At 42.7% G+C, this 25,357-nt stretch overlaps 1 protein-coding gene across 5 annotated transcripts in view; it reads left to right on the top strand.

The window, feature by feature from the left end:
* LOC125452394 (regulating synaptic membrane exocytosis protein 1-like) overlaps window positions 1–25,357 on the top strand; it is a 596,477-nt gene that overhangs the window by 442,932 nt on the left and 128,188 nt on the right. For all 5 annotated transcript variants that reach the window (XM_059645492.1, XM_059645491.1, XM_059645490.1 and 2 more), the window contains 3 exons: window positions 5,022–5,081; window positions 6,107–6,210; window positions 11,196–11,311. In XM_059645492.1, coding sequence (XP_059501475.1) covers window positions 5,022–5,081; window positions 6,107–6,210; window positions 11,196–11,311 — 280 coding nt within the window. The remainder of the gene's footprint in view (window positions 1–5,021; window positions 5,082–6,106; window positions 6,211–11,195; window positions 11,312–25,357) is intronic.

The raw sequence follows: 25,357 nt of genomic DNA, 5'->3' as shown, positions 1-25,357 counted from the left end.
CCTGTCTATATCCCTCATGATTTTGTAGACCTCAATCAGGTCCCCCCTCAATCTCCGTCTTTCTAATGAAAATAATCCTAATCTACTCAACCTTTCTTCATAGCTAGCACCCTCCATACCAGGCAACATCCTGGTGAACCTCCTCTGCACCCTCTCCAAAACATCCACATCCTTTTAGTAATGTGGTGACCAGAACTGTGTGCAGTATTCCAAATGTGGCCGAACCAAAGTCCTATACAACTGCAACATGACCTGCCAACTCTTGTACTCAATACCCTGTCCAATGAAAGAAAGCATCCCATATGCCTTTTTGACTACCCTATTGACCTGCGTTGTCACCTTCAGGGAACATGACATAGTATCAGAGGATGTGGAGTCTGTGTGGTGGAGTTGAGGAACCACAAAGTTAAAAAAAAAACTATAATGGGAGTTATGTACAGACCTCCAAAGAGTGATCAGGATCAGGCGTGCAAGATGCACCGAGAAATAGATAGGGCATGTCAGAAAGGCAAGGTCACGGTGATCATGGGGGACTTCAATATGCAAGTGGACTGGGTGAATAATGTTGCCGGTGGATCCAAGAAAGGGAATTCATGGAATGTTTGCAGGATGGCTTTTTGGAACAGCTTGTGATGGAGCCCACAAGGGAGCAGGCTATTCTGGACTTAGTGCTATGTAATGAGCCAGACTTTATAAAAGACCTTGAAGTAAGGGAACACTTAGGAGGCAGCGATCATAATGTGGTAGGGTTCAGTCTGCAGTTTGAAAGAGAGAAGGCAAAATCGGATGTAATGGTGTTACAGTTAAATAAAGGTAATTACAGGGGCACGAGAGAGGAATTGACGAAAATCGACTGGAAGCAGAGCCTAGCGGGGAAAACAGTAGAGCAACAATGGCAGGAGTTTCTGGGTGTAATTGAGGACACAGTACAGAGGTTCATCCCAAAGAAAAGAAAGATTATCCAGGGTGGGAATAGACAGCCATGGCTGACAAAGGAAGTCAGGAAATATATCAAAGCAAAAGAGACAGTCCATAACGTGGCCCAAGAGCACTGGGAAATTAGAAGATTGGAAAGGCTACAAAAACAAACAGAGGATAACAAAGAGAGCAATAAGTAAGGAGAGGATCAAATATGAAGGTAGGCTAGCTGGTAATATTAGAAATGATAGTAAAAGCTTTTTTCAACACATAAGAAACAAATGAGAAGCAAAAGTAGACATTGGGCCGCTCCAAATTGATGCTGGAAGGCTAGTGATGGGAGATAAGGAAATAGCTGAAGAACTTAACAAGTACTTTGTGTCAGTCTTCACAGTGGAAGACATGAGTAGTATGCCAACAGTTAGGGAGTGTCAGGGGGAAGAGTTGAGTATGGTAGGCATTACAAAAGACAAAGTGCTAGAAAAGCTAAAAAATCTAAAAATTGATAAATCCCCTGGCCTCGATGGGCTACATCTTAAAGCTCTGAGGGAGGTGGCTGAGGAAATAGCAGAGGCTTTGGTTGTGATCTTTTAAAAGTCACTGGAGTCAGGGAAAGTCCCAGATGATTGGAAAATTGCTGTTGTAACCCCCTTGTTTAAGAAAGGATCAAGGCAAAAGATGGAAAATTATAGGCCAATTAGCCTAACCTCGGTAAGTTGGTAAAATTCTAGAATCCATTGTCAAGGATGAGATTTCTAAATTCCTGGAAGTGCAGGGTCTGACTAGAACAAGTCAGCATGGATTTAGTAAGGGGAGGTCGTGCCTGACAAACCTGTTAGAATTCTTTTGAAGAGGTAACAAGCATGTTAGACCAGGGAAACCCAGTAGATGTTATCTATCTAGACTTCCAAAAGGCCTTTGATACTGTGCCTCATGGGAGGCTGCTGAGCAAGGTGAGGGCCCATGGTGTTCAAGATGAGCTACTGGCTTGAATTGAGGATTGGCTGTCTGACAGAAGGCAGAGAGTTGGGATAAAAGGCTCTTTTTCGGAATGGCAACAGGTGACGAGTAGTGTCCCGCAGGATTCAGTGTTGGGGCCTCAGCTGTTCACCTTATATATTACTGATCTGGCTGAAGGGACTGGGGGCATTCTGGTGAAGTTTGCCGATGATACGAAGATAGGTGGACAGGCAGGTAGTACTGAGGAGGTGGGGAAGCTGCAGAAAGCGTTGGACAGTTTAGGAGAGTTGTCCAGGAAATGGCTGATGAAATTCAATCTGAGCAAATGTGAGGTTTTGCACTTTGGAAAAAAGAATACAGGCATGGACTATTTTCTAAATGGTGAGAAAATTCGTAAAGCAGAAGTACAAAGGGAACTGGTAGTGTTGGTCCAGGATTCTCTAAAGGTTAACTTGCAGGTAGAGTCCGTGATTAAGAAAGCGAATGTAATGTTATCGTTTATCTCAAGAAGGTTGGAATATAAAAGCAGCGATGTGCTTCTGAGGGTTTATAAAGCTCTAGTTAGGCCCCATTTAGAATAGAACATAGAACATTACAGCACAGTACAGGCCTTTCGGCCCTTGATGTTGTGCCGACCTGTCATACCGATCTCAAGTCCATCTAACCTACACTATTCCATGTACGTCCATATGTTTATCCAATGACGACTTAAATGTACCTAAAGTTGGCTAATCTACTACCGTTGCAGGCAAAGCATTCCATTCCCTTACTACTCTGAGTAAAGAAACTACCTCTGACACCTGTCCTACATCTTTCACCCCTCGATTTAAAGCTATGCCCCCTCGTGCTCACCGTCACCATCCTCGGAAAAAGGCTGTCCACCCTATCCACCCTATCTAACCCTCTGATTATTTTATATGTTTCAATTAAGTCACCTCTCAACCTTCTTCTCTCTAATGAATACAGCCTCACGTCCCTCAGCCTTTCCTTGTCAGACCTTCCCTCCATACCAGACAACATCCTAGGAAATCTCCTCTGCATCCTTTCCAAAGCTTCCACATCCTTCTTATAATGTGGTGACCAGAACTGTACGCAATACTCCAAGTGCGGCCGCACCAGAGTTTTGTACAGCTGCAGCTGCAGTTTTGGGCCCCACACCTCAGGAAGGGCATACTAGCCTTGGAGCATGTCAAGCGGAGGTTCACACAGATGATCCCTGGAATGGTACGTTTATCGTATGATGAACGGCTAAGGATCCTGGGCTTGTACTCATTAGAGTTGAGAAGGTTGAGGGGAGATCTAATAGAAACTCACAAGGTAATGTATGGCTTAGAAGGGGTGGACGCTAGGAAGTTGTTCCCGTTAGGCGGGGAGACTAGGACCCGTGGGCACAGCCTTAAAATTAGAGGAGGTAAATTTAAAACGGAAATGAGACGCCATTTCTTCAGCCAGAGAGTGGTGGGCATGTGGAATTCATTGCCACGGAGTGCAGTGGAGGCTGGTATGTTAGATGCCTTCAAGGCAGAGATCAACAAATTCTTGATCTCACAAGGAATCAAGGGCTACGGGGATAGTACAGGGAAGTGGAGTTGAAATGCCCATCAGCCATAATTTAAATAGCGGAGTGGACTTGATGGGCCGAATAGCCTTACTTCCACTCCTATGTCTTATGGTCTTATGAACATTTTAGGTCACATGAACACCTAAGATTTTAGGTCACCTGTGGAAGGACTGATGCTCCAAAAGCCGTGTTTTCAAATAAACCTGTTGGACTACAACCCAGTGTCGCATGATTCCTGACTTTGCCCACTCTGTCTAACACTGGCACCTCCACATCATGAGAAATGGAAAGTAGATTTGTGGATGAGATAATACAGGGGGCATGTGAACAGTGGAATTATACCGCAGGTGCATCTTCTGGTGGGAATTGAAGAAAACTAGAAGTAAAGAAAGTAAATGTAATTAAAGCAGTCTTAGAGTTGTTTTTAAACAAAATTGATTCTTAAACAAAGTGTGGAGCTGGATGAACACAGCAGGCAAAGCAGCATCTCAGGAGCACAAAAGCTGACTTTTCGGGCCTGGACCCTTCATCAGAGATCTGATGAAGGGCCTAGGCCCAAAATGTCAGCTTTTGTGCTCCTGAGATGCTGCTTGGCCTGCTGTGTTCATCCAGTTCCACACTTTGTTATCTTGGATTCTCCAGCATCTGCAGTTCCCATTATCATTGATTCTTAAACATTCTTTTTAAATCCATTTGCAAGATATATCAGATTGCATACTTGATGAGTTTGTCAAATAATTAGCATGGCAGATGGCATAATGGTAATGTCACTGGACTGGTAGTCCAGATGTCCAGGTAGTGGAATTTAAGTTTTCTTAATAAATGTTAAATACATAATGGTGATCGTGATAACTATCATTGTAAAAACCCAGCTGAGCATGGCAGAATCAAGTCAAATTTCCTGTCCTCTTTTCAAGTCCATTTGTAATGATGAATCAGAATGAAAATGGCACTCATCTTGATTCACCTGGATCTACCTTATTAATTACTAAAAAATAGAAGTCTTTTGTTTTCGATCAAATGAACTCCACCACTGTCAAAGATACCATTTTGTTACTCTCTGTCAATCTGTAAAGCTGAAAGAGAAAAGTTTTATCGAAGGAGGTGACCAAAGGGACTGAAGAAGCTTGGTATATCTTGACAAAGAATTCGTGGGAGAGTTGGGGAATCTTTTTGGATGACAGGAAAAATTCAGGGATCTAGAAAAGCAAAGGGACAGCAGTGTGTGGAGAGATTTGGGTGTTTAGTTATGCTTGTTCTATGTTCGTAGATTCCATTAACAAGGAAACCCAGTCCAGACTGGAATGCCACTGTCAAAAGTGATATGGTATCAGGTGACATAATGAGTAGAGTTGTGCAGAGGGAGAGTTGTGCGGGAAATGACACTAGGTAGAATTGTATTGAAATAATCATTTATATTTTTCTACTGGCCTGAACAATTAGTTCAGTTTTGAAAATTTCAGTTCTCAATGCAGCTTTCAAATCTACTTTAGTTAATGGCCCCTCATTCCTCATACCCCCTCCCACCTGTTGCCCAACCAGAGTGGATTCTGATTCTGTTCTCCTGTGTTGTTTATCATAGTATGCCAGAACTAAGCCGCACTGGAATCCGGGACAAGAAAGCCGGCCAGCAAACATCAAGGTAATGCAAACAGAAGTTGACACCTCGAAGAAAAAATTGCTTTACGCTATCTGTGCTGAATTACAACATCATAGGAACACAACGAGGCCATTCATCCCTTCAAGCCTTTTTCAGCATTCAATGAGATCATGGCTGACCTTTATCTGAAGTCCATTAACCCTGCTGTAGTTCTGTACTCGTTAATCTCTTTCTGAGCGGCATTTTATCAGTTGCAGTTTGGAGATTTTCAATTCAGCTTCAGCATGGAAGTGAGTTTCCAGGTCCCAACTGCCTTTCAAGTGAAGTGCTTTGTGACATCACCACTGACTGGGACTAGGGAGGAGATGTCTGTAGGAACAGAGGGAATGGGGAGAAGGAGATGGAGAGAGGGTGCGCGTGGGAACAGAGGAGGGGAGATGGGGAAGGGTTGTGTGTGAGAACATGTGGAAAGGGGGCTGGGAGGACAAAGAGAGGAAGGAAGGGGTATTCTCTGTTGTGGAAAAACCGCTGACAGCATTCTTGAAGGATTTGTAGTCCTTATGAAAATGTCTGGAATGTCAGTAAATTAAGAATTTCTTGCAGCAAAACTTCACAATTGTGCAGAGAAGGAAGCTCCTATCACACCACAGCAAAGTGCATTGCCTTGATGTCTCTTGAAAACCATGTGAAATACTGCCTATGTAAAAGGGCAGTGACAGTCAGTGGCAGAGACTATTCTGTCATATTCCGGAGCTTAGCTGAAAGAGAAAGGTTTTATTGAAGGAGCTGACCAAAGGGTTCAAAGAAGCTTGGTCGAAAAACAAAGAACAAAGAAATTGCAGCACAGGAACAGTCCCTTTGACTCTGTAAACCTGCAGTCACATGCTTCCCATGACAACTTAAACCTCCTACCCTTTCTCAAAAAAGAATGCCTTGACGAAGAATTGATGGGAGAGATTGAAAATCTTTTTGGAAGACAGGAAAGATTTGGGGATCTAGAAAAGCAAAAGGCAGAGCTGAGGATGGTGAGATTAGGATGTTTATTTATGCTTGTTCTCTGTTCACAGATCCCACCAACAGGGAGGCCCAGTCCAGACTGGAATGACACTGTCTAGTCGGAGGAGTAGACAGCTTCCGCAGGTTCCAGTTAAAAGTTACGGCCTAGAACAAGGTAGTAACGTTGTCTGTACCATTGCTGTTTTTCTGTGATCTAGTAATGAAATTTATCTTTAGCACCATCAAAAAGGAGCATGCGGATTCTATCTCATTTATCAAAAATCCAGGAAATATCACCAATTTACTCAGTCCCTCATAACAGCATAACTCCCACACCCCAGCACCAATCCAGTGAAACATCTCTGTATTGCCTTTATTACCTTTCCTCAATACAGGGCCACACTTGTGCGTAATCTTCTCTGTGTGCTGTTACCAAAGTGTGCTGCAACAGTAGTAAGGTTTATTTGTTCTTGTACTTCAGTCTTCTCGTGCATGCTATTTGCCTACCATTGTCGCACAGACTTCCTGAGTTCCTTGAATGAACACACACAGGTCACTTGGAACATCAAAAGGTTTCACACCTTTTAGAAAACATTCTTCTGATCTATTTGCTACAAAGAAAATGGAATGGCTTCACACTTCTAGATTATGCTCCATTGGCCACCTTGTTGTTCATTTACTTATCCTGTCGATATCTCTTTATGTCCTCTTTACATGGCCATCAAAGCTTACATTTTCACCTAACTTTTGTATCATTGAGAAATTAGTCTGCTGTATTTTGTCTAAGCTATTCCATCTACTGGTTTCATTTTATCTGTCTTACTAAATACAGTGTCAAAAAAATGTATCTGTCTTAAATTGTAGAGCTAAATTAGCTAGTTTACAATTCACCAGGACAATTTTAGAAAAAGGGAATTTTTGAAAATAATAGCCAGTATACCTTAGTATCTGCAGCTGCCATTTTATAAGCCCAGGATGTAAGCCACCAGGTCTAGGCATTTGCCAGTTCCTTCAGTTGCTGAGAGAGATAACACGTGTGGAGCCAGAGGAGCACAGCATGCCAAGCAGCATCAGAGGAGCAGGAAAGTTGACATTTCAGGTCAGGACCCTTCTTCAGAAATGGGGGAGGGAGAAGGGAGCTCTGAAATAAATAGAGAGAGAAGGGGTGGGGCTGGGGAAGATATGTGGGATGGTGATAGGTGAGTGCAGGTAGCCAGTGGTGGGGATTGGTCAGTGAGGAGGGAGGGCCGTATAGGTGGATTCCCATGGACACCCTGTTAGTCTGCAGGAAGTGGGAGGAGTTGAAGGAGAAGTTGTTAAGGATAAGGATGAGTTTGGTTAACCGGATGAGGGTGTTGGTGGAGTGGGACCGGTTGGGCCTGACGGAGAGGAAGAAGCAAAGGCCTTTTAGGCCATCCTTGTGGGGAATGCAAGTGTACAGGGATTGGATGGTCATAGTGAAGATGAGGTGTTGGGGGCCAGGGAATTGGACATCTAGGAGGAGGTGGAGGGCATGGATGGTATCTTGGACTAGAGGAGAGAAAATGGAGCCATGGTAAGCAGAGGTAAGTTCAGTTGTGCAGGAGCAGGCAGAGGCAATGGGTCAGCCGAGTCAGTCGGGTTTGTGGTTTTTTGGAAGGAGATAGAAATGAACGGTGCGGGGGTTTGGGGAACAATGAGGTTGGAGGCTGTGGGCAGGAGGTCACATGAGGTGATGAGGTTATGGGTAGTTTGGGAGATGATGTTTTGGTGGTCAGGAGTGGAGTCATGATCAAGGGAGAGGTAAGAGGAGGTATCGGAGAGTTGGCACCTGGCCTCAGCTATGTAAAGGTCAGTGCGCCATACCATTACTGTGCCTCCCTTATCCACAGGTTTGATGGTGAGGTTAGGGTTGGAGCAGAGGGCTGCATGTTCTGTGGGGGACAGGTTGGAGTGAGTGAGAGGGGTAGTGAGGTTGAAGTGATTAATGTTGCAACGTCAGTTGGAAATGAAGAGGTCGAGGGAGGGTGGGAGGCCTTGGGGCATTGTCCAGGAGGATGGGGTGTGTGCGAGGCGGGAGAAGGGGTCTGTAGTGGGAGTGTTAGCCTCCTTCAGTTGCTTGTAATACTTTCCACTGATAATTTTCTCAGCTTCTCTGAAACAGGCCATATCCAACTGCAGCAAGGCCTGGCAAGGCTAACAAGTACCAAGTAACATTCTTGCCACATAAATGCCAGACAGTGCCCATCTGGAGAAGCCATATAAATCTGTGGTTGCAGGAGCAAAATAGGAGCTAGGAATCCTGCAGCAAGTATCTCATCCAGACTCCTCAAGGACTGTCCACTTATCTTCAAAGCACAAGTCACAAGTGTAGTGGAATACTCCCCACTTGCCTGGATGAGTGCAAATCTAATAACACTCAGGAAGCTTGATACCATCCAGGACAAAGCATTCCACTGTAGAAATTAATGAATTCTCCTTAAACAACACCCTCCAGAACCTGGTATAATGGGAACTGCAGATGCTGGAGAATCCAAGATAACAAAGTGTGGAGCTGGATGAACAGAGCAGGTCAAGCAGCATCTTAGGAGCACAAAAGCTGACGTTTCGGGCCTAGACTCTTCATCAGAAAACTAGAGATTTAACAGAATGTGGGGTAAAGGAGGTGGAGTTATAAGGGGAGGAAGAAAAGTTTGCATTGTTCTCCTCAGATCAGAAGAGATTAAGAGATTTTCAAAATGACAGTTGGGTAGAATAGATCAGTTTTGATTTAGTAGAAAAATATTTTTTAATTTATTCATTTTGTGGGATGTGGGCATCTCTAGCTGGCAAGCATTTATTGCCTATCCCTCGTTGACATTGAGAAGGTGCCTTCTTGAATTGCTTCAGTCCACCTGCTGTTGATCCACAATGCCATTAATGAGGGAAGTCCAGGATTTTGACCCAGTGACAGTGAAGGAACAGTGTTATATTTCCAATGGTGAGTGATTTGGACGTGGTAATGTTCCCATGTCTCTGTTGGCCATGTTCTTGTAGATGGAAGAGTTCGTGGATTTTGAAGATGCTGTCTGAGGATCTTTGGGTGTAGTGCCAATCAAGCGGGTTGCTTTGTCCTGGATGGTGTCAAGCATCTTGATTTTTTTGGGGGGGCTGCAATCAGTTGAGAATATACTCCTGACTTGTGCCTTGTAGATGATGAACAGGTTTTGGGAAATCAGATAGTGAGTTACCCGCCACAGTATTCCTCGCCTCTGACCTGCTCTTGCAGCTACTATGTTTATGTTGTGAGTCTAGTTGAGTTTCTGATCAGAAATAATCCCCCGGATGTTGATACTGGGGTTTCAGTGGTGGTAACACCGCTGAATGTCAAAGAGCGGTGGTTAGATTGCTTCTTATTGGTGATGGCCATTGCCTGGCATTTGTGTGGCGTGAATGTTACCTACCACTTGTCAGCCCAAGCCTGGATAATGTCCGTATCTTGTTGCATTTGGACATGGACTGCTTCTTGTCTAAAGAGTTGTGAATGATGTTGAACATTATGCAATCATCGGCAAACATCCCCACTTCTGACCTTATGGTGGAGGGAAGGCCATTGATGAAGCAGCGGAAAATGGTTGAGCCTAGGACACTACCCTGAGGAACTCCTTCAGAGATGGCCTGGAGCTGAGATGACCGACCTGTAACAACCACAGCCATCTTCCATTGTGTCAAGTATGACTCTATACCACCAGAGAGCTTGCCGCCTATACCCATTGATTCCAGTTTTGCTGGGGCCTCTTGATGCCACACTTGGTTGAATACAGCCTTGCTGTCAAAGGCTGTCACTCTCACATCACCCCTGGAATTCAGCCCTTTTGTCACTGTTTGAACCAGGGTTGCCATGAAGTCAGAAGCTGAGTAGCTCTAGCAGAACCCAAGCTGCGTGTCGGTGAGCAGACTGCTGAGGAGTGCACTGTTGATGACAACTTCCATCACTTTATTGATAATCGACAGTAGACTGATGGGATGGTAATTGGCTGCATTGAATTTGACTTTTTATGTAGAGGACATACTTGGGCAATTTTCAACATTATCGGGTAGATGCCAGTGTTTTAACTGTACTGGAAGAGCTTAGATAGGGGAGCAGCAAGTTCTGGAGCACGAGTCTTCAGTAATGTTGGTGGAATGTCATTAGGGCCCGTAGTGGTATCCAGTTCCTCCAACTATTTTCTTGATATCATGTGGAGTGAGTTGAATTGGTTGAAGACTGGTATCTGTAAAGCTGGGGACCACTGGAGGAGGCCAGGATGGATCATCCGTTCGGCACTTCTGCTGAGGACTTCTGCAAAAGCTTCACCCTTACCTTTTGCATTGATGTGCTGGGCTTTTCCATCATTCAGGATGGGGATATTTGTGGAACCTCCTCCACCACTGAATTGTTAATTGTCCATCACTAATCATGACTGTATGTTACAGGACTGTGGAGCTAATACCTGGTCTGTTGGTTATAGTATCACTTCGACCTGTCCATCACTTGCTGCTTATGCTGTTTGGCATGCAAGTAGTCCTGTTGGTGGCTTCACCAGACTGTTACCTTCTCTTCAGGTATGCCTGGTTCTGCTCCTGGCATGCCCTCCTGTACTTCCTGTTGAACCAGGGTCGATCCCCTGACTAGATGGTAATGGTTGAGTGGGAAATATGCGGGTCAAGAGGTTACGGATTGTGCTGCAGTACAGTTCTGCTGTTGATGGCCCACAGTACCTTATGGATGCCCAGTCTTGAATTGTTGGATCTGTTTGAAATCTGTCCCATTTAGCACAGTGCCACACAACACAATGGAGGTTATTCTCAATGTGAAGGAATCTCGGAAGTAGATAACCGGAGATTCAACATGATGGGTATATCACCAAGAGGGCATATTTTACTGGATAAGGTGGTGTAACCTGGTTCCAGAAATAAATTTAAGAGAGTCGAATGGGGAACTAAGGATAAGAAACTTGCAGGTTTAAAAGGAGGAGATGTGAGACTCGGCATGTCTGCTGTTTCAAAGAAGCATGAATGGCTAAGAGGTCTCCTCTGTACTTTAAGTTTCTTTAATCCTAAATAGAAAAATAATTGAGAAAATTTTGTTTTTAGGTAGCCAAAATTTTGTTCCACATAAAATTTCCTTTTGATCATCATGAACATCTGTATTACTTACAGGATGCCGAATAGTACAGGAGGAGCGAACAAAGCAGGCAAAGGGGAAAGTGCATCCCAGTAAGCAGTCTATAGAATCAGTAACCAGTTTTGAACAGGAATGTGATCAATGTACAAAGGTAAGAATGACGTTTTGCATAGGTTATGTATCAATATCCATCCACTCTCCTTCAACCGCTGATTGTCCTTAACTGCATTTCTAATAGTCATCTCAATGCCCTGATGAAGGCAAATCCTGACCACCCTCTGCATAAAGACGTTTCTTCTGATTTTTCATTGGATTTATATGTACCAGTTTTACATTGATGACCTTAGTTTTTTGACTTCCATCAGTGAAAACATTTTATTTAACAAAATCTTCATCAGTTCATCACCACCTTCACAAGGGCAATTAAAAATGGAATAGAGAGTGACTCCCATAGCTCAGCTACAAGTGAAATTAAAGGCACTCCATAGTTCTCTGTTTTGAGAGAGACAAGCCCCACCTTTCTTGAGAGTTTGTATCATCTTTCATTTTTGGTATTAACCCTGTCAGTCTTTTCTGCATTTTCTCCAGTCATGTTGTATTGTTTTGTTTTACGGCGATCTGTTCACAGGTTTCCAAGTGTGGGCTGATCAAGTCTGTACAAGTTCGATATAATTTTCCTGCTTTTGCATTCCATTCTTGTAGAAATGAATCTGTGTGCTTTCTTTGTTTATTCTCATAGAGTTATACAGCTCAGAGACAGACCTTTCGGCCCAACATGTCCATGCCAATCAGCTTTCCTAAACTGAACTAACCTAATTGCCTGTGTTTGGCCCATATCCCTTCAAACCTTTACAATTCATGAACCTGTGAAAATGTCTTTTAAATGTTGTACTTACATCTACCACTTCCCTGGAAGTTGGTTCCATGTATGCGCCACCATTTGTGTGAAGATGTTGCTCCTCAGGTCCCTGTTTAATTCTGTCCCATCCCACCTTAAAACTTTGGCCTCTAGTTTTGGACTGCCCCCGAGTTGGGGAAAGTCCTTGGCTATTCACCCTATCTGTGCCTGTTATGATTTCAAAAACTTCAAAAGTGTCACCTCTCAAGCCTCTTTGGCTCTGGAACAAAAGTTCCAGTCTGACAAGCCTCTGACAGAGGCTCAGAGTTATAAAGTTATACAGTATGGAAGCAGACCCTTTGGTCTAGTCCAATTTGCCAAAATTTGGCTCCCATCCATCTAAACACATCCTATTCATGTACCTATCCAGATGCTTTTTAGATGTTGTAATTGTGCCCGCCTCAACCACTTACCTGGCAGCTCATTCCAGGCACGCACCACCTTCTGCGTAAAAAAGTTGCCTCTCAGGTCCCTTTTAAAGCTTTCTTCTCTTACAGTAAACCTATGCCCCGTAGTTTTGGACTCCCTTACCTTGTGTAAAAGATGTTGGCTATTCACTCTATTCATGCCCCTCATGGTTTTGTAGATCTGTATAAGGTCACCCTTCAGCCTCCCATGCTCAAGGGATAAAAAGTCACAGCCTATTCAACTTTGCTATAACTCAAACCCTCTGAGCCAAGCAACAACCAGGTAAATCTTTTCTGAAACCTTTCAAGTCTAACAGCACCCTTCCTATAGCATGGATATCATAATTGAACATAGTATTCTAAAAGTTGCCTGACCAATGTCCTGTACAGCTGCAGCATGTCATCCCAACTCCTCAACTCACTGCACTGACCAATGAAGGCAAGCATGCCTTCTTTGCTACCCTGTCTACCAGTGACTCCACTTTCAAGGAACTGTACACTTGCACCCCTTGATCCCTTTGTTCGGCAACACTCATCAAGGCTCTACCATTAATGGAATCAATCCTGCTCTGATTTGCTTTGCCAAAATGCAACATTCCGTATTTACCCAAGTTAACCTCCATGTGCCACTCCTTAGCTCGTTGGTCCATCTGCGATAAACTTGTTCATTGTCGAGTACACCATCAATTTTGGGGTCATCTATAAACGTACTAACCATACCATATATTCTCATCCAAATCTTTTATATAAGTGATGAAAAGCAGTGGACTCAGTGCAAATCCTTGCAACACACCACTGGTAACAGGCCTCCAGTTCAAAAATAAAACCCTCCTCCTCCACCCTCTGTCTCCTACTTTCAAGTCAATTTTATAGACAGATGGCTAGCTCTCCCTGGATTCTATTTGATCTAAGCTTGCCAACCAGTCTACCATAGAGAAGCTTGTCAAATACCTTGCTGATGTCGACACAGACAACACTTACTACTATGCCTTCAATCTTTATCACTTCTTCAAAAACCCAATCAAGTTAATGCGGCATGATTTCCCATGCACAAAGCCATGCTGACTCTTTCTAATCAGTTCTTGCCTTTCCAAATGCATGTATATCCTGTCCTTCAAAATATCCCTCCAGCAACTTACCCACCGCAGACATCACAGTCACCGGTCTATACTTCCCTGGCTTTTCCTTAGCACCTTTCTCGAATAATGACACCACATTAGCCAACCTCCAGTCTTCTGGCACCTCACCTGTCACATTCAGTGATACAAATGTTTCAGCAAGAGGCCCAGCATCCTCTTCCTTAGCTTCCCACAAAGTTCTGGGGTACATTTGGTCAGGTCCTGGGGATTTCTCCACCTTATATGTTTTAAGATGTCCAGCACCTTCTCTTCTGTAATATGGATACTTTTCACGATATCACTATTATTTTCATCAAGTTCTCTAGCTTCCATCTCCTTCTCCACAGTAATAACTGATGCAAAATACTCATTTAGTATCTCACTCATCTCCCATGGTTCCGCACATCAATGTCATTGTTGATCTTTAAGAGGCCTTATTCCCTCCATAGTTACTCTTTTTCCCTTAATGTATTTGTAGAATCTCTTTGGATTCTCCTTAATCCTCTTTGCCAAAGATATCTCATGTCCTCTTTTTGCCCTCCTGATTTCTCTCTTAAGTATACACCTACTGCCCTTGTACTCCTTTAGGGATTCACTCGATCCCAACTGTGTATACCTGTATTAGATTAGACTAGATTCCCTACAGTGTGGAAACAGGCCCTTTGGCCCAACAAGTCCACACCACCCCTTGGAGCATTCCACCCAGACCCATCCCCCTATAACCCACACACGCCTGAACACTACGGGGAATTTAGCATGGCCGATCCACCTAGCCTGCACATCTTTGGATTGTGGGAGGAAACTGGAGCACCCAGAGGAAATCCACGCAGACACCGGGAGAATGTGCAAACTCCACACAGACAGTCGCCCGAGGTTGGATTCGAACCCAGGCCCCTGGTGCTGTGAGGCTGTAGTGCTAACCACTGAGTCACCGTGCTGCCCCGTATTGTCTGGATCAGGGTGCCTCCAAGACCCTGCAGACTCCTCAACCAGTGTGTGTAATATTAATTTTCCCAGACACCTTAGCATGTATCAGGACAGGAATACACAACATGAGTCTGCAGTCAGTGAACCAGGTCACAACTTTATTTGAAGACAACAAAGGTTGAGAGTTAAACTTTATACTTCTAACGCCTCTGATTCTAACGATCCGATTCTTTAGAAACTTAAAATTCTTTCCAGATATGTGTAACTTTTGTTCTGAGGCTGTCAAAACGTTTTTCTGATTTAGGTATCTGTGCCTCTAGCTCCTTCCACCTCTCTTCGACTCTTACTTGTTGTACTAAAATCTTGCAGTTAACATAACTGAAATTTGTTTAGCAAATATACAGGTTGAATATTATCAGTATTTATTTTGTGGCAAAGCTACAAATTTCTTGTCCAGTTGAAAACCAAATTAAGGGATGAGTGAACAGGAGTCATGGATAAACAACAGAAAGTCAACTCAATGAAGAGGTATGGTAGCTGAGACTATACCATAACAATCATTGCTCCACATTGGGTGCGACGCGTACTGAGCGAAAAGTTGTCTGGGTCACCCAGTCATTTTAGAAATGGTTCCAGCTGCAAAAAGATGCAACTGAAATAATACACCATAGTGAGTGCCGAGGAGATTGATGTGTTAAATGGGAATTATTGTTTTAAATAGGGAGTATGGCGGGTGATCAAACAGCAGTTGCTGATGCAGTGCATGATGGAACAGCTGTTGAGAAAGTATATAAATATATATACATGAAGAATTGTATCCCCTTATAAAGCATAATGAGATTGATAACCCAATGTGTTAATGCCTCTGGGGGAATTGCTCAGAAATCATGGGATTGGTTTTGCTTGTATTTTGATATTTGATCTGTTCTGTGGAATGTTCAGTCACAGTTTCTAGTCTGCATTGATCACCTGTTTACTCTGAGTGATAACTAGCGATATTAGTTCCTAGCCAGATTGTAACATAAATTTAGCACGCAAGTTGTAACAGGATACCATTTGGAAATTAAATTCACAAGAGGCCTGCAACCTCCACTCTCCCAAAAACACCTGCTAATCTAGAACAACCATCCAACAGGCTTTTGGACTTCTGAAGATATAATTCAGATGCCTGTAAAGATCCAGTGATGCCCTTCAGTTTACCTAATGTATGATGGTGTATGCTCTGGCACTACAGAGAGGGCAAGTTTTGAAAAATGACGATTCCAGAACACAACATGGACTGTCACAACAGGATGAAGATCTTCAGAGACTGCAAGCAGGACTCCATTAGATATGTGTAATATATGTTCATGATGCACTATTATAACAAACATTTCAGATGACCCATAACGCTGGTCCCACACAACTCAACTGTTTAGCCTTGTTGCTGTTTCCTGTGCTATCCTTACCATTTATCTGGAGTGATCAGACAGTGACAAGGGAAGTGCACCAGCTTCACTAAATGTGGTCCTTCTGAATCACACCTTTTATGGAAGCTAGTGCATTCTTCTGGGCCTAGTATAGTATGTGACTATATAGCATGGAAGAGAGACTTTGGCTCATCAAATCTGTATCAATCTATCTACATTAATCCCACCTTCCCGGACTTGGCCCATAGCCTTGAATGTTATCACATTGCATGTACTCATGCATGTACTTTTTTGTGGTTGTGAAGTTTCCTGTTTGCGAAGAATTAAAGAATTTCTCTTGCATTGCACCATTCCCAGATTAATCTCAAACACAATTGGAAATTAACTTCTTTTGACAAGGAATCAAGCTGAACTTTCCAAAGCAGCTGAACGAATGATCTTTTAAGAATAACTTAGGATGCTCTTCTGTGGTGCCCACCATCCCACTTTGCTGTTGGCTTATTTGGAGACAGGCTGTTGATGGTGCTGCCATGGGAGCTTTGTACAAGACTGAAAATAATAACCTCAGTAAGGTAAAAAGGCTGCTAGCTGGTGGCATGGTGGCTCAGTGGTTAGCACTGCTGTCTCAAAGTGCCAAGGGCCCGGGTTCTATTCCAGCCTCAGGCAACTGTCTGTGTGGAGTTTGCACGTTCTCCCTGTGTCTGTGTGGGTTTCCTCTGAGTGCTCTGATTTCCTCCCACAATCCAAAGATGTGCAGGTTAGGTGAATTGGCCATGCTAAATTGCCCATAGGTGTAAATTAGGTGGGTTATAGGGGGGATGGGTCTGGGTGGGATGCTGTAAGGTTCGGTGTGGGCTTGTTGGGTCAAAGGGCCTGTTTCCACACTGTAGAGATTCTATGATGAGCTGCTTTACACAAGACATAGATTAATTTTGCTGACCTGTGCTATTTTCTGATTTCCTTCATTTACGAGTCAGGTAAAGGAACTAAAAAGTAAACTAAATGTTCATAGCAATGATTTCATGATTTCCAATACTGGTCACGTTGACAGAGTCAATGGGACAAATGCCAGTACTTACTTTGCCATTTTCCCCTATGTTTGAACCTGGAGCTTTCCAGATCTACAGAGGTGGCTGTGTCCAAGTCAACCTAGCATTCAGTCAGTATTTTTTTCTTAATAGAATCATTGATAAGGAAGTAAGAAATTAATATTACATTTGAGTGCATCATTACCATACTGGCTCCTTACTCGCGCTGAATGCTTGCTGTGAATTGAGAGGATTACAACTGAATGGCAAAACAGCTCAATATTTCAGTCTTGACTCATGGAGCTCAGTGAATTCCAGGCTTGCATCAAAACTCAATTCAGAATTCAGTCTAACATAGTGCATCAATCTTCAAGGGTGTAGGGTATGCTGAGCATGCAGCTTCCAGCAGTTTAAGGATTCTCAAGTTTCTTAAATAGAAGTAACTATTACAAAAGCAAGGAAGTTAAACTGAACCATTCTGAAGCCCTGGTTTTGCTAAAACTAGTGGGTCCTAAATAGAACAGTCTGTGGGGCCCTAGCAGTTAGTTATCAATGATTTTGGGGTGGAGACCAAATTTGTAATACTTACAAATTTGAAATGATACAAAGCTAAGTGGCAATGTGTGTTGTGAGTAAGATTTGGACATACTTAATAAATGGGCAAAAAGGAGAAGAATGTGATGTTATCCCACTTTGAAGGAACAGGTGTGCAGAAAAAACGTAAATGGAGAGAGGGTGCAAAGTGTAGATGAGAAAAAGGTCTTAAGTATCCTTGTCAATAATTCATTGGAAGCTGATACATAGGTACAGCATGCTATTAGGAACACAAACAGAGTAACCTTTATTAGCCTTTTTTTCCAAGAGGATTTGAGAACAGGAGTAGTGAAGTCATGCTTCAATTGTATAGCAGCTTGGTTAGATCACACCTGGAGCACTGTGTACAGCTTAAGCCTCTGGAATTAGAGGGAGTGCAACAAAGACTCATGAGATTTGTTCCTGGAGTAGCAGCACTATTCTGTGAAGAGAGATTGGGCAAACTGCGTCTGTATTCTTTGAAGAATAACGTGGTGCCATTAAAACTTAGACACTTAAAATACTTAAAGGAATAGATAGGGTAGGTAATATTTTCCCCATTTGGGGAGTTTTGAACCAGGGGATGCAATTTCAAAATAAGGTGGGAAATCACTTGCGTCTGAGGTAAGGAGAATATTTTTTACTCAGAGCATGGTGAATATTTGGAATTGTGTCCAATAGAGGGCTGCAGAGTCTCAGTCTTTGAATATATCTATTGAAAATCAAAAAAATCTGTCAGTGATGTACAGGGTTATGGTGATAGCTTGGATCAAAGGCCATTGTTCGACCAGCCATGGACATATTGAATGGTTGTATAGGCTTGACGGGCAGCATAGCCTATTCCTGTTCCTTTGCTCTGACCAGAATGTTCAGGGATGAAGAATTTTAACCCAGGCTGGTTTGAGAAACTGGATTTGCTCTCGGAGCAAAAGTCATTGAGGGAAGACTTGATAAAAGCATATAAAATGATGACAGAATTTCAATAAGACAGATGAAGAAAAATTATTATATTTGACTAATGACTCAAGGACTAGGAGACACAGATTTAAGGTTTTCAATGAGAGCTGTAGGAGTAAAGGAAAGTAAACATGTTTATGTGGTAATAGGTAATGGCCTGGACACTCTGCCTCCAACGTTAGGGCAAGTAGAAATAATGAATGATCTTGAACGAAACTTGAGTGAAGTCTTGATGGAAATAAACCTGCAGGCTGTGAGGTTCAGAGATAACAAGGTGTAGAGCTGGATGAACACAGCAGGCCTAGCAGCATCAGAGGAGCAGGAAGCCTGATGTTTCGGGCCTAGACCTTTGTTCATCTTGGGCAGTAGGACTGATTGGGTAGTTTGACAGAGAGCAGACCTGGACTGAATAGGCCAAATGACCCCCTTCTGTTCTGCAGTAGTGCAATAGCCCTCTGACTCAGAGTACAGTAATGAGAGAGTTAAACATTATGAAAAGGAGACACAATTTCAAAGCTTTTCATGCTACAGTTATCAGACAGAAGAAGATTTGGATCCTAGACCTGTCTAGACCTGTCAAGTGCAGGGCAAATTCTCAAACTTGTTTCTCCTTTCAACAATGTTTCACTTTTGATCTATCAAACAATTAGTCAGTACTGAACAAAATGAGTGGGCCATTTAGTTCCTCAAACCCTCAAACTCTTTCTTTACATAGCACCAGTTCTTAAACTGACTGAAGTGTATTTTGATAGAGCATTTTTATGTTGTTTTATGAATTCCACATTTTTTTCCATTCTTCTATTTGTAGTAGATAATCTTTTACTGAAGGAGGAAACTGTGATATGAAAAATTGAGACAACTCTCCCCTGTTATTAATTGAGAGGTATGGCCAGGGATGCAGGGGGATGGGGGCACAGAGGCTGCACGACACTGAGAATTCATCAGGCAGGAGCATTACAGGTGAAGTCCCTGACACCTGCCCACCTCCAACTGATGAATTCTACTGTGGCAGGTCTGTGGACTCCCTTCCTGCCCACCACCAATTGAGATCCTTGGAAGGTTAATGCTCAACTAATATCTTATCCACAACAATTGGTAGAATTCAGCAATGGATAGGGAACAGCCTCTTAGTAGAGAAAACCACTCATCGATTTACTTGATAGTGATAGTGAAAGTGTGAGATGACTAGTTTTACCTGCAGCTAAATTTTTGAGACACCTTCCCCTTCCCAGATAATGAAGTAGACAAAGCACTGTTCAGAGTCAAAGTGGTGGATATAGGCCCTTTCATGGGTTTTTGTGATGTACAGTAATTGATGATTTGATCAGGGTAACTCTTATTACAAGCATTGCTTTGATAGGCCCTATCTGAGCATCAAGTCTACACAGTGAGAGGATGGTGAGGACAATATTCATGAAGTTGCCAATAAGATTTATCTTGTGGAACTGTAGAAAATCCAACATGTATGCTGACCAGTGAATGTAGGCTTTCAGTAAATAGGAGTTGAGAACCAATTTGGCTGATTTCTCAATGAATATAACAAGGAAAGGGTACTCCATTTCAGTGGTAAATTTCAGCCCAGGATGGAGATCATTGAACAAGAATAAAGAAATTCTTTAATACAGATTCAAGTATTGCAAACATGTCACCTATGAGTTGGAAATATGCAAGGGCGGCTAGGGATCATGCCATCAGAGATATGTTTCGCATGGTTACCAACAAAGATGTTAGCAAGAATTTGACGTCAAGGAGGTCCCATGGTAACACCATCTATTTGGGCATATTTAGTGTTAATGGAACTGAAACCATTAGCACATGTTGCTAAGGTCATGAGTTTGATGAACACCAAACTAGACACGGGTGATATGTCCAGATTTCAATGGCTTATTTGAATGATATACTGATAAATCAGCTGGCAATGTTGAAGGAGCACATGGGCATGCTATTGCTCTCAATATGTAGCTCATACGTGGTCTTAGTGAATTTGAAGGAATCTTTCACTCTGTATGTGGAAAATTCATTTAGGCATGATTGCAACAGTTTCACACCATCATTTGGCCAATTCACACAATGCAGAATCAATTGTGGATACGATAGGACATAAAAGGGACATCACATTTCTGTGTCAAGGATAACCCATAAATGGTAGATATAGTGACTGTGAGAACAAGTTCTATCATATACAAGATGAGGCAGGTTATCACCTTTACACAAGTCCAACAAGTGATTCATAAATGAATAACATGGTATGAGTTTTGGTGCTGGTGAGATGCCAGATATGTTCGCAATCCATCCTGATGACTGGTGGACTGTATCATTTAGCATGTCCATTTGATCTTTCTCTGTTGGCAGCAGGCTGCCCGTGCTGAACCAGCCCGTGCTTTTCAGCTTCAGAAAAGCGTATCCACCATTAGAACTGATTCTGCTTTGGAAATAATTTATTAAATAACTTGACCTATGCTAGGAGGTAAATTTGAAACCAATTTAAGATCAGCTGGTATCACAGTGTTATGTATTTGTAAGTTTTTGGGGTAGATTTGTAGCTCGGGTTGTGAGTGTTGAGGTTGTTGAGGTTTGTTGGCTCGCCGAGCTGGTTTCTTGTTTTGCAGATGTTTCATTACCATGCTTGGTAACATCCACAGTGCAGCCTCTGATGAAGTGTCGGTGTGTTTTCCTGCCTGGTTTTTAAACTCTGAGGCTCATTAGAACATAGAACATAGAACAGTACAGCACAGAACAGGCCCTTCAGCCCACAATGTTGTGCCGACCATTGATCCTCATGTATGCACCCTCAAATTTCTGTGACCATATACATGTCCAGCAGTCTCTTAAATGACCCCAATGACCTTGCTTCCACAACTGCTGCTGGCAACGCATTCCATGCTCTCACAACTCTCTGCGTAAAGAACCTGCCTCTGACATCCCCTCGATACTTTCCACCAACCAGCTTAAAACTATGACCCCTCGTGCTAGCCATTTCTGCCCTGGGAAATAGTCTCTGGCTATCAACTCTATCTATGCCTCTCATTATCTTGTATACCTCAATTAGGTCCCCTCTCCTCCTCCTTTTCTCCAATGAAAAGAGACCGAGCTCAGTCGACCTCTCTTCATAAGATAAGCCCTCCAGTCCAGGCAGCATCCTGGTAAACCTCCTCTGAACCCTCTCCAAAGCATCCACATCTTTCCTATAATAGGGCGCCCAGAACTGGACGCAGTATTCCAAGTGCGGTCTAACCAAAGTTTTATAGAGCTGCAACAAGATCTCACGACTCTTAAACTCAATCCCCCTGTTAATGAAAGCCAAAACACCATATTGCTTTCTTAACAACCCTGTCCACTTGGGTGGCCATTTTAAGGGATCTATGTATCTGCACACCAAGATCCCTCTGTTCCTCCACGCTGCCAAGAATCCTATCCTTAATCCTGTACTCAGCTTTCAAATTCGACCTTCCAAAATGCATCACCTATGCCTGATTGCACCCTTGGGCAACTGTGCGGAGTTTGCACATTCTCCTTGTGTCTGTGTGGGTTTCCTCCCGGTGCTCCGGTTTCCTCCCACAGTCCAAAGATGTGCAGGCTAGGTTAACTGGGCATGCTAAATTGCTCATAGTATTCAGGGAAGTGTAGATTAGAGGGATGGGTCTGGGTGGGATACTCAGAGGGCTGGTGTGGACTCATGGGGTTAAGGGCCTATTTCCACACTGTAGGGATTCTAAGAAATCTTCTAAAAAAATTACCGTTCATTAGTGCACAAAACCCATTCACTGCACAGCCCAGCTTTAAAACATGTCCTTTTAAGAAAACACCACATCTGCAAAAATACTGACAAATTAGTTGCTGACTTCAGATACACAGGAAAGCCCACCAGTTTCTGTTAGAGAAAGTGAATAAGAGTGCGAGTGAGAGAAAGAGACTCTGTGTGTGTAAGAGGATGTGTGTGTGTGTGTGTATGTGTGTGTGTGTGTGTGTGTGTGTGTGTGTGAGAGACAGAGACAGGTAGCGAGAGACCGTGTGTGTGCTTGTGTATGTGTGTGTATTTTGTGCACCCTGCTACTCCCCTCTGATATTAGCTCTTCAATCCCAAATCCCTGCTGATTTGCTTTAAACTCTCTCCAAATGAGCTAACAAAATGCTGCAAGGAATTTAGTTCCAGCTCTGTTCAAACAATCCAATGCGAATGGCTGCCATCTGCATCAGAGCACGTCACAATAACCGAGGAGTCAGGAGGGAGGTGGGTGTTGTTTCTGGGGGTGAGTTCACATCAGTGGGGCAAATCTGGAGATGGCATCAGACCATTTGCGGGGGGTGGCGGTATTGCAAATGTCATTTCAGGTCAGGGGCTTGTGGAGTCTGGTGATATGAGGGGGTCAACAGGTCATGGCAGGAATGAGAGATGAAGAGTAGAGAGGGTGTAATCGAGTCAAATTGATAGGTTGGAAGGAAGTGGGAAAAAGGCGTTTTGTAAGAGAGTGATTGACAGGGATGTAAGTGGTAGAGGAGTGTAATTAGCAAGGGGCAAGTTTAAGATCCATGTCTGGGTCTGTTTAATAGATACCCAGTTTTATTCCTGTAACATTCCTGGGTATGTATTGAGCTTAACTGAGTCTAAATTTTTAACCAGAACCCTCAGAAGTTTTTAGTGCTGTAAGGCGTGTTTTCAGAAGCTTCCAGATGTAGCACTGTTGTCCGTTGCATTTCTGAATCCCAGGAAATTTCCATTGAAGCTACTACATTATGTTTCTGCACAGAAGCAATGCACAACTCCAATCTATTCTGCTCCCCCACCTTTCTGGCCAATGGGCAATCAGGGCCTCTTTACAGAGGATGCAATGCAGAGATGATTCCCTTGACACATTCATTGGAGTTTAAAACAATTTGAGGTGATCCTATTGAAACTGATATAGCTGATGCAACCAATTGAATGAGCTCCCACCTTTACAACCTTCTCAAATGGTAGCAACATTGTTATGGTGCGGAAGGAGACCATTTGGTCTATTGTGCCTGCTAAATGAACTGGCTGTGCAAATGAGCATCATGACTTAGTGCCATTTTCCTGCCCTTTTCCCCATATCCTTAGAGACTATTCCTATCAAAATATTCATCCAATGCCCTCTTGAATATTTCAATTGAACCTGCCTCCATCACATTTCCAGGCAGTGCATTTCATACCCTCCCACTCACGGTGTGAAAAGGTTTTTTTCTCACTTCACATCTGCTACTCTTTGCAAGTCACTTTCAAACTGTGTTCCCTCATTCTTGATTATTTTATGAATGGTAATAGCTTCTCCCTCTTTTCTTTATCCAGCCCTTTCATTGATTTTGAAATCTACTATCTGGTGTTCTCTTTGTCTTTTTCTCTCCAAGGAGATCAGTTCCAGTCACCTCAATTTATCCTCATAACTGAAATTCTTCATCCCTGAACTATTCTTGTAAATTTCTTCAGCATAGTCTCCAAAACATTCACATCCTTCTGATAGTGTGACCAACCTCTGTCCACATCCTTCTGATAGTGTGACCAACCTCTGTCCACTCCCCCCCCATGCCTTGAACTTACTCAATACTATAGCTGATGTTTAATTAGTGCCTTCTTTGAGTTTCTTGTTTTTGTACTCTATGTATCAGTCAAGAAGAGAGCACTTTATTTACTGATCTCTCCACCTGTCTTTCCACCTCCAAAGATTTGCACACATGGATACCTGAGCTCTTGCTCCCCATTTCAATGTTCTTTCAACCAAAGTGCATCACTTGTCACTTCTCTGCATTGAACCTCATCCCATCTGCCACCTATCTGCTCACTCTATTAACTTGTCAATATCGTTTCAGAGTTCTATAGTTCTCTTCACATTCTACTATTCTTCCATGTTCTACATCGTCTGCATACTTTGAACTTGTCCCCTGCGCACTAACATATAGATCATTAATATTTATTTAGAAAAGCAAGTGTTCCAGTAACTGGGAACCTTCAATACAAACCTTCCTCCAGCCCAAAATAGAACCAGTGACCATTAATTTCTGTTTCCTGATACTCGTCCAATTTTATATCATGTTGCTAATGACCCTTTTATGCCGTGAACTATAACCTTCCCCCGAGTCTATTGTGTCAAACACCTTCAGACACATACAAACAAATGGATGCAGTTGTACAAAATTAAAAGGGAATCATGTCCAGTCCAAAATGAAGATTTAAAGAAAACAGTTCTTAGGATGTCCTTAAGGCATTAAGTTGTAATCTGAGACCATGATTAGTTAGTTGATTTCATCACCAATCAACGTTAGGTAATATTATCGTTATTTTAATGTCCTCAGTTTCCTGATGTTTTTGTATAGTCAGTGTTGTCACTGGACACTTTTCTTCTGAAGAGGCAGAGACAGAACCTTCTTTAGCCAGTATTCATTCCACTATCAAAAATCCAACACCTGAAGGCTCCTCCATATACAAGCTAGACATTTCTTCCATATCTGCAGAAATTATGTTTTCAAGCTTCATAATTTTATTCCAACATGTGAGGATTCTCATAAAAGTACAAATAAAATGGGAGATAATGGTCTTTTAACACCTCCCATCAATGGTGTAGATGATTGTTGATTGGCCTCAGTTCCCTTCGGTAAAAGCTCTGACTGGCATTTGTATAATCCATGTTAGTTTTATTAAACTTACCCAGCCTGTGAGGAGGAGGTGCAACCTGTAGCCATTTTAAGTCAATGTTTTTTGCTCTATTTTAAAATTATTGTACTCCATGAAAGTCCCTGGTATTAAATTGGCCAATAGATTTCAAACATCAGTTGGCTGTATTCTACACCATTGTCATAAAACAAAAGATTCTGAGGTAGTTTGATAAATTAAGTGTTGACAGGATATTCTGTTTTACAGGAGTCAAAA

The sequence above is a fragment of the Stegostoma tigrinum genome, chromosome 4 (genome assembly GCF_030684315.1).
Source record: "Stegostoma tigrinum isolate sSteTig4 chromosome 4, sSteTig4.hap1, whole genome shotgun sequence".
Taxonomy (NCBI): domain Eukaryota; kingdom Metazoa; phylum Chordata; class Chondrichthyes; order Orectolobiformes; family Stegostomatidae; genus Stegostoma; species Stegostoma tigrinum.
This window is presented reverse-complemented; position numbering and strand designations above follow the sequence as displayed.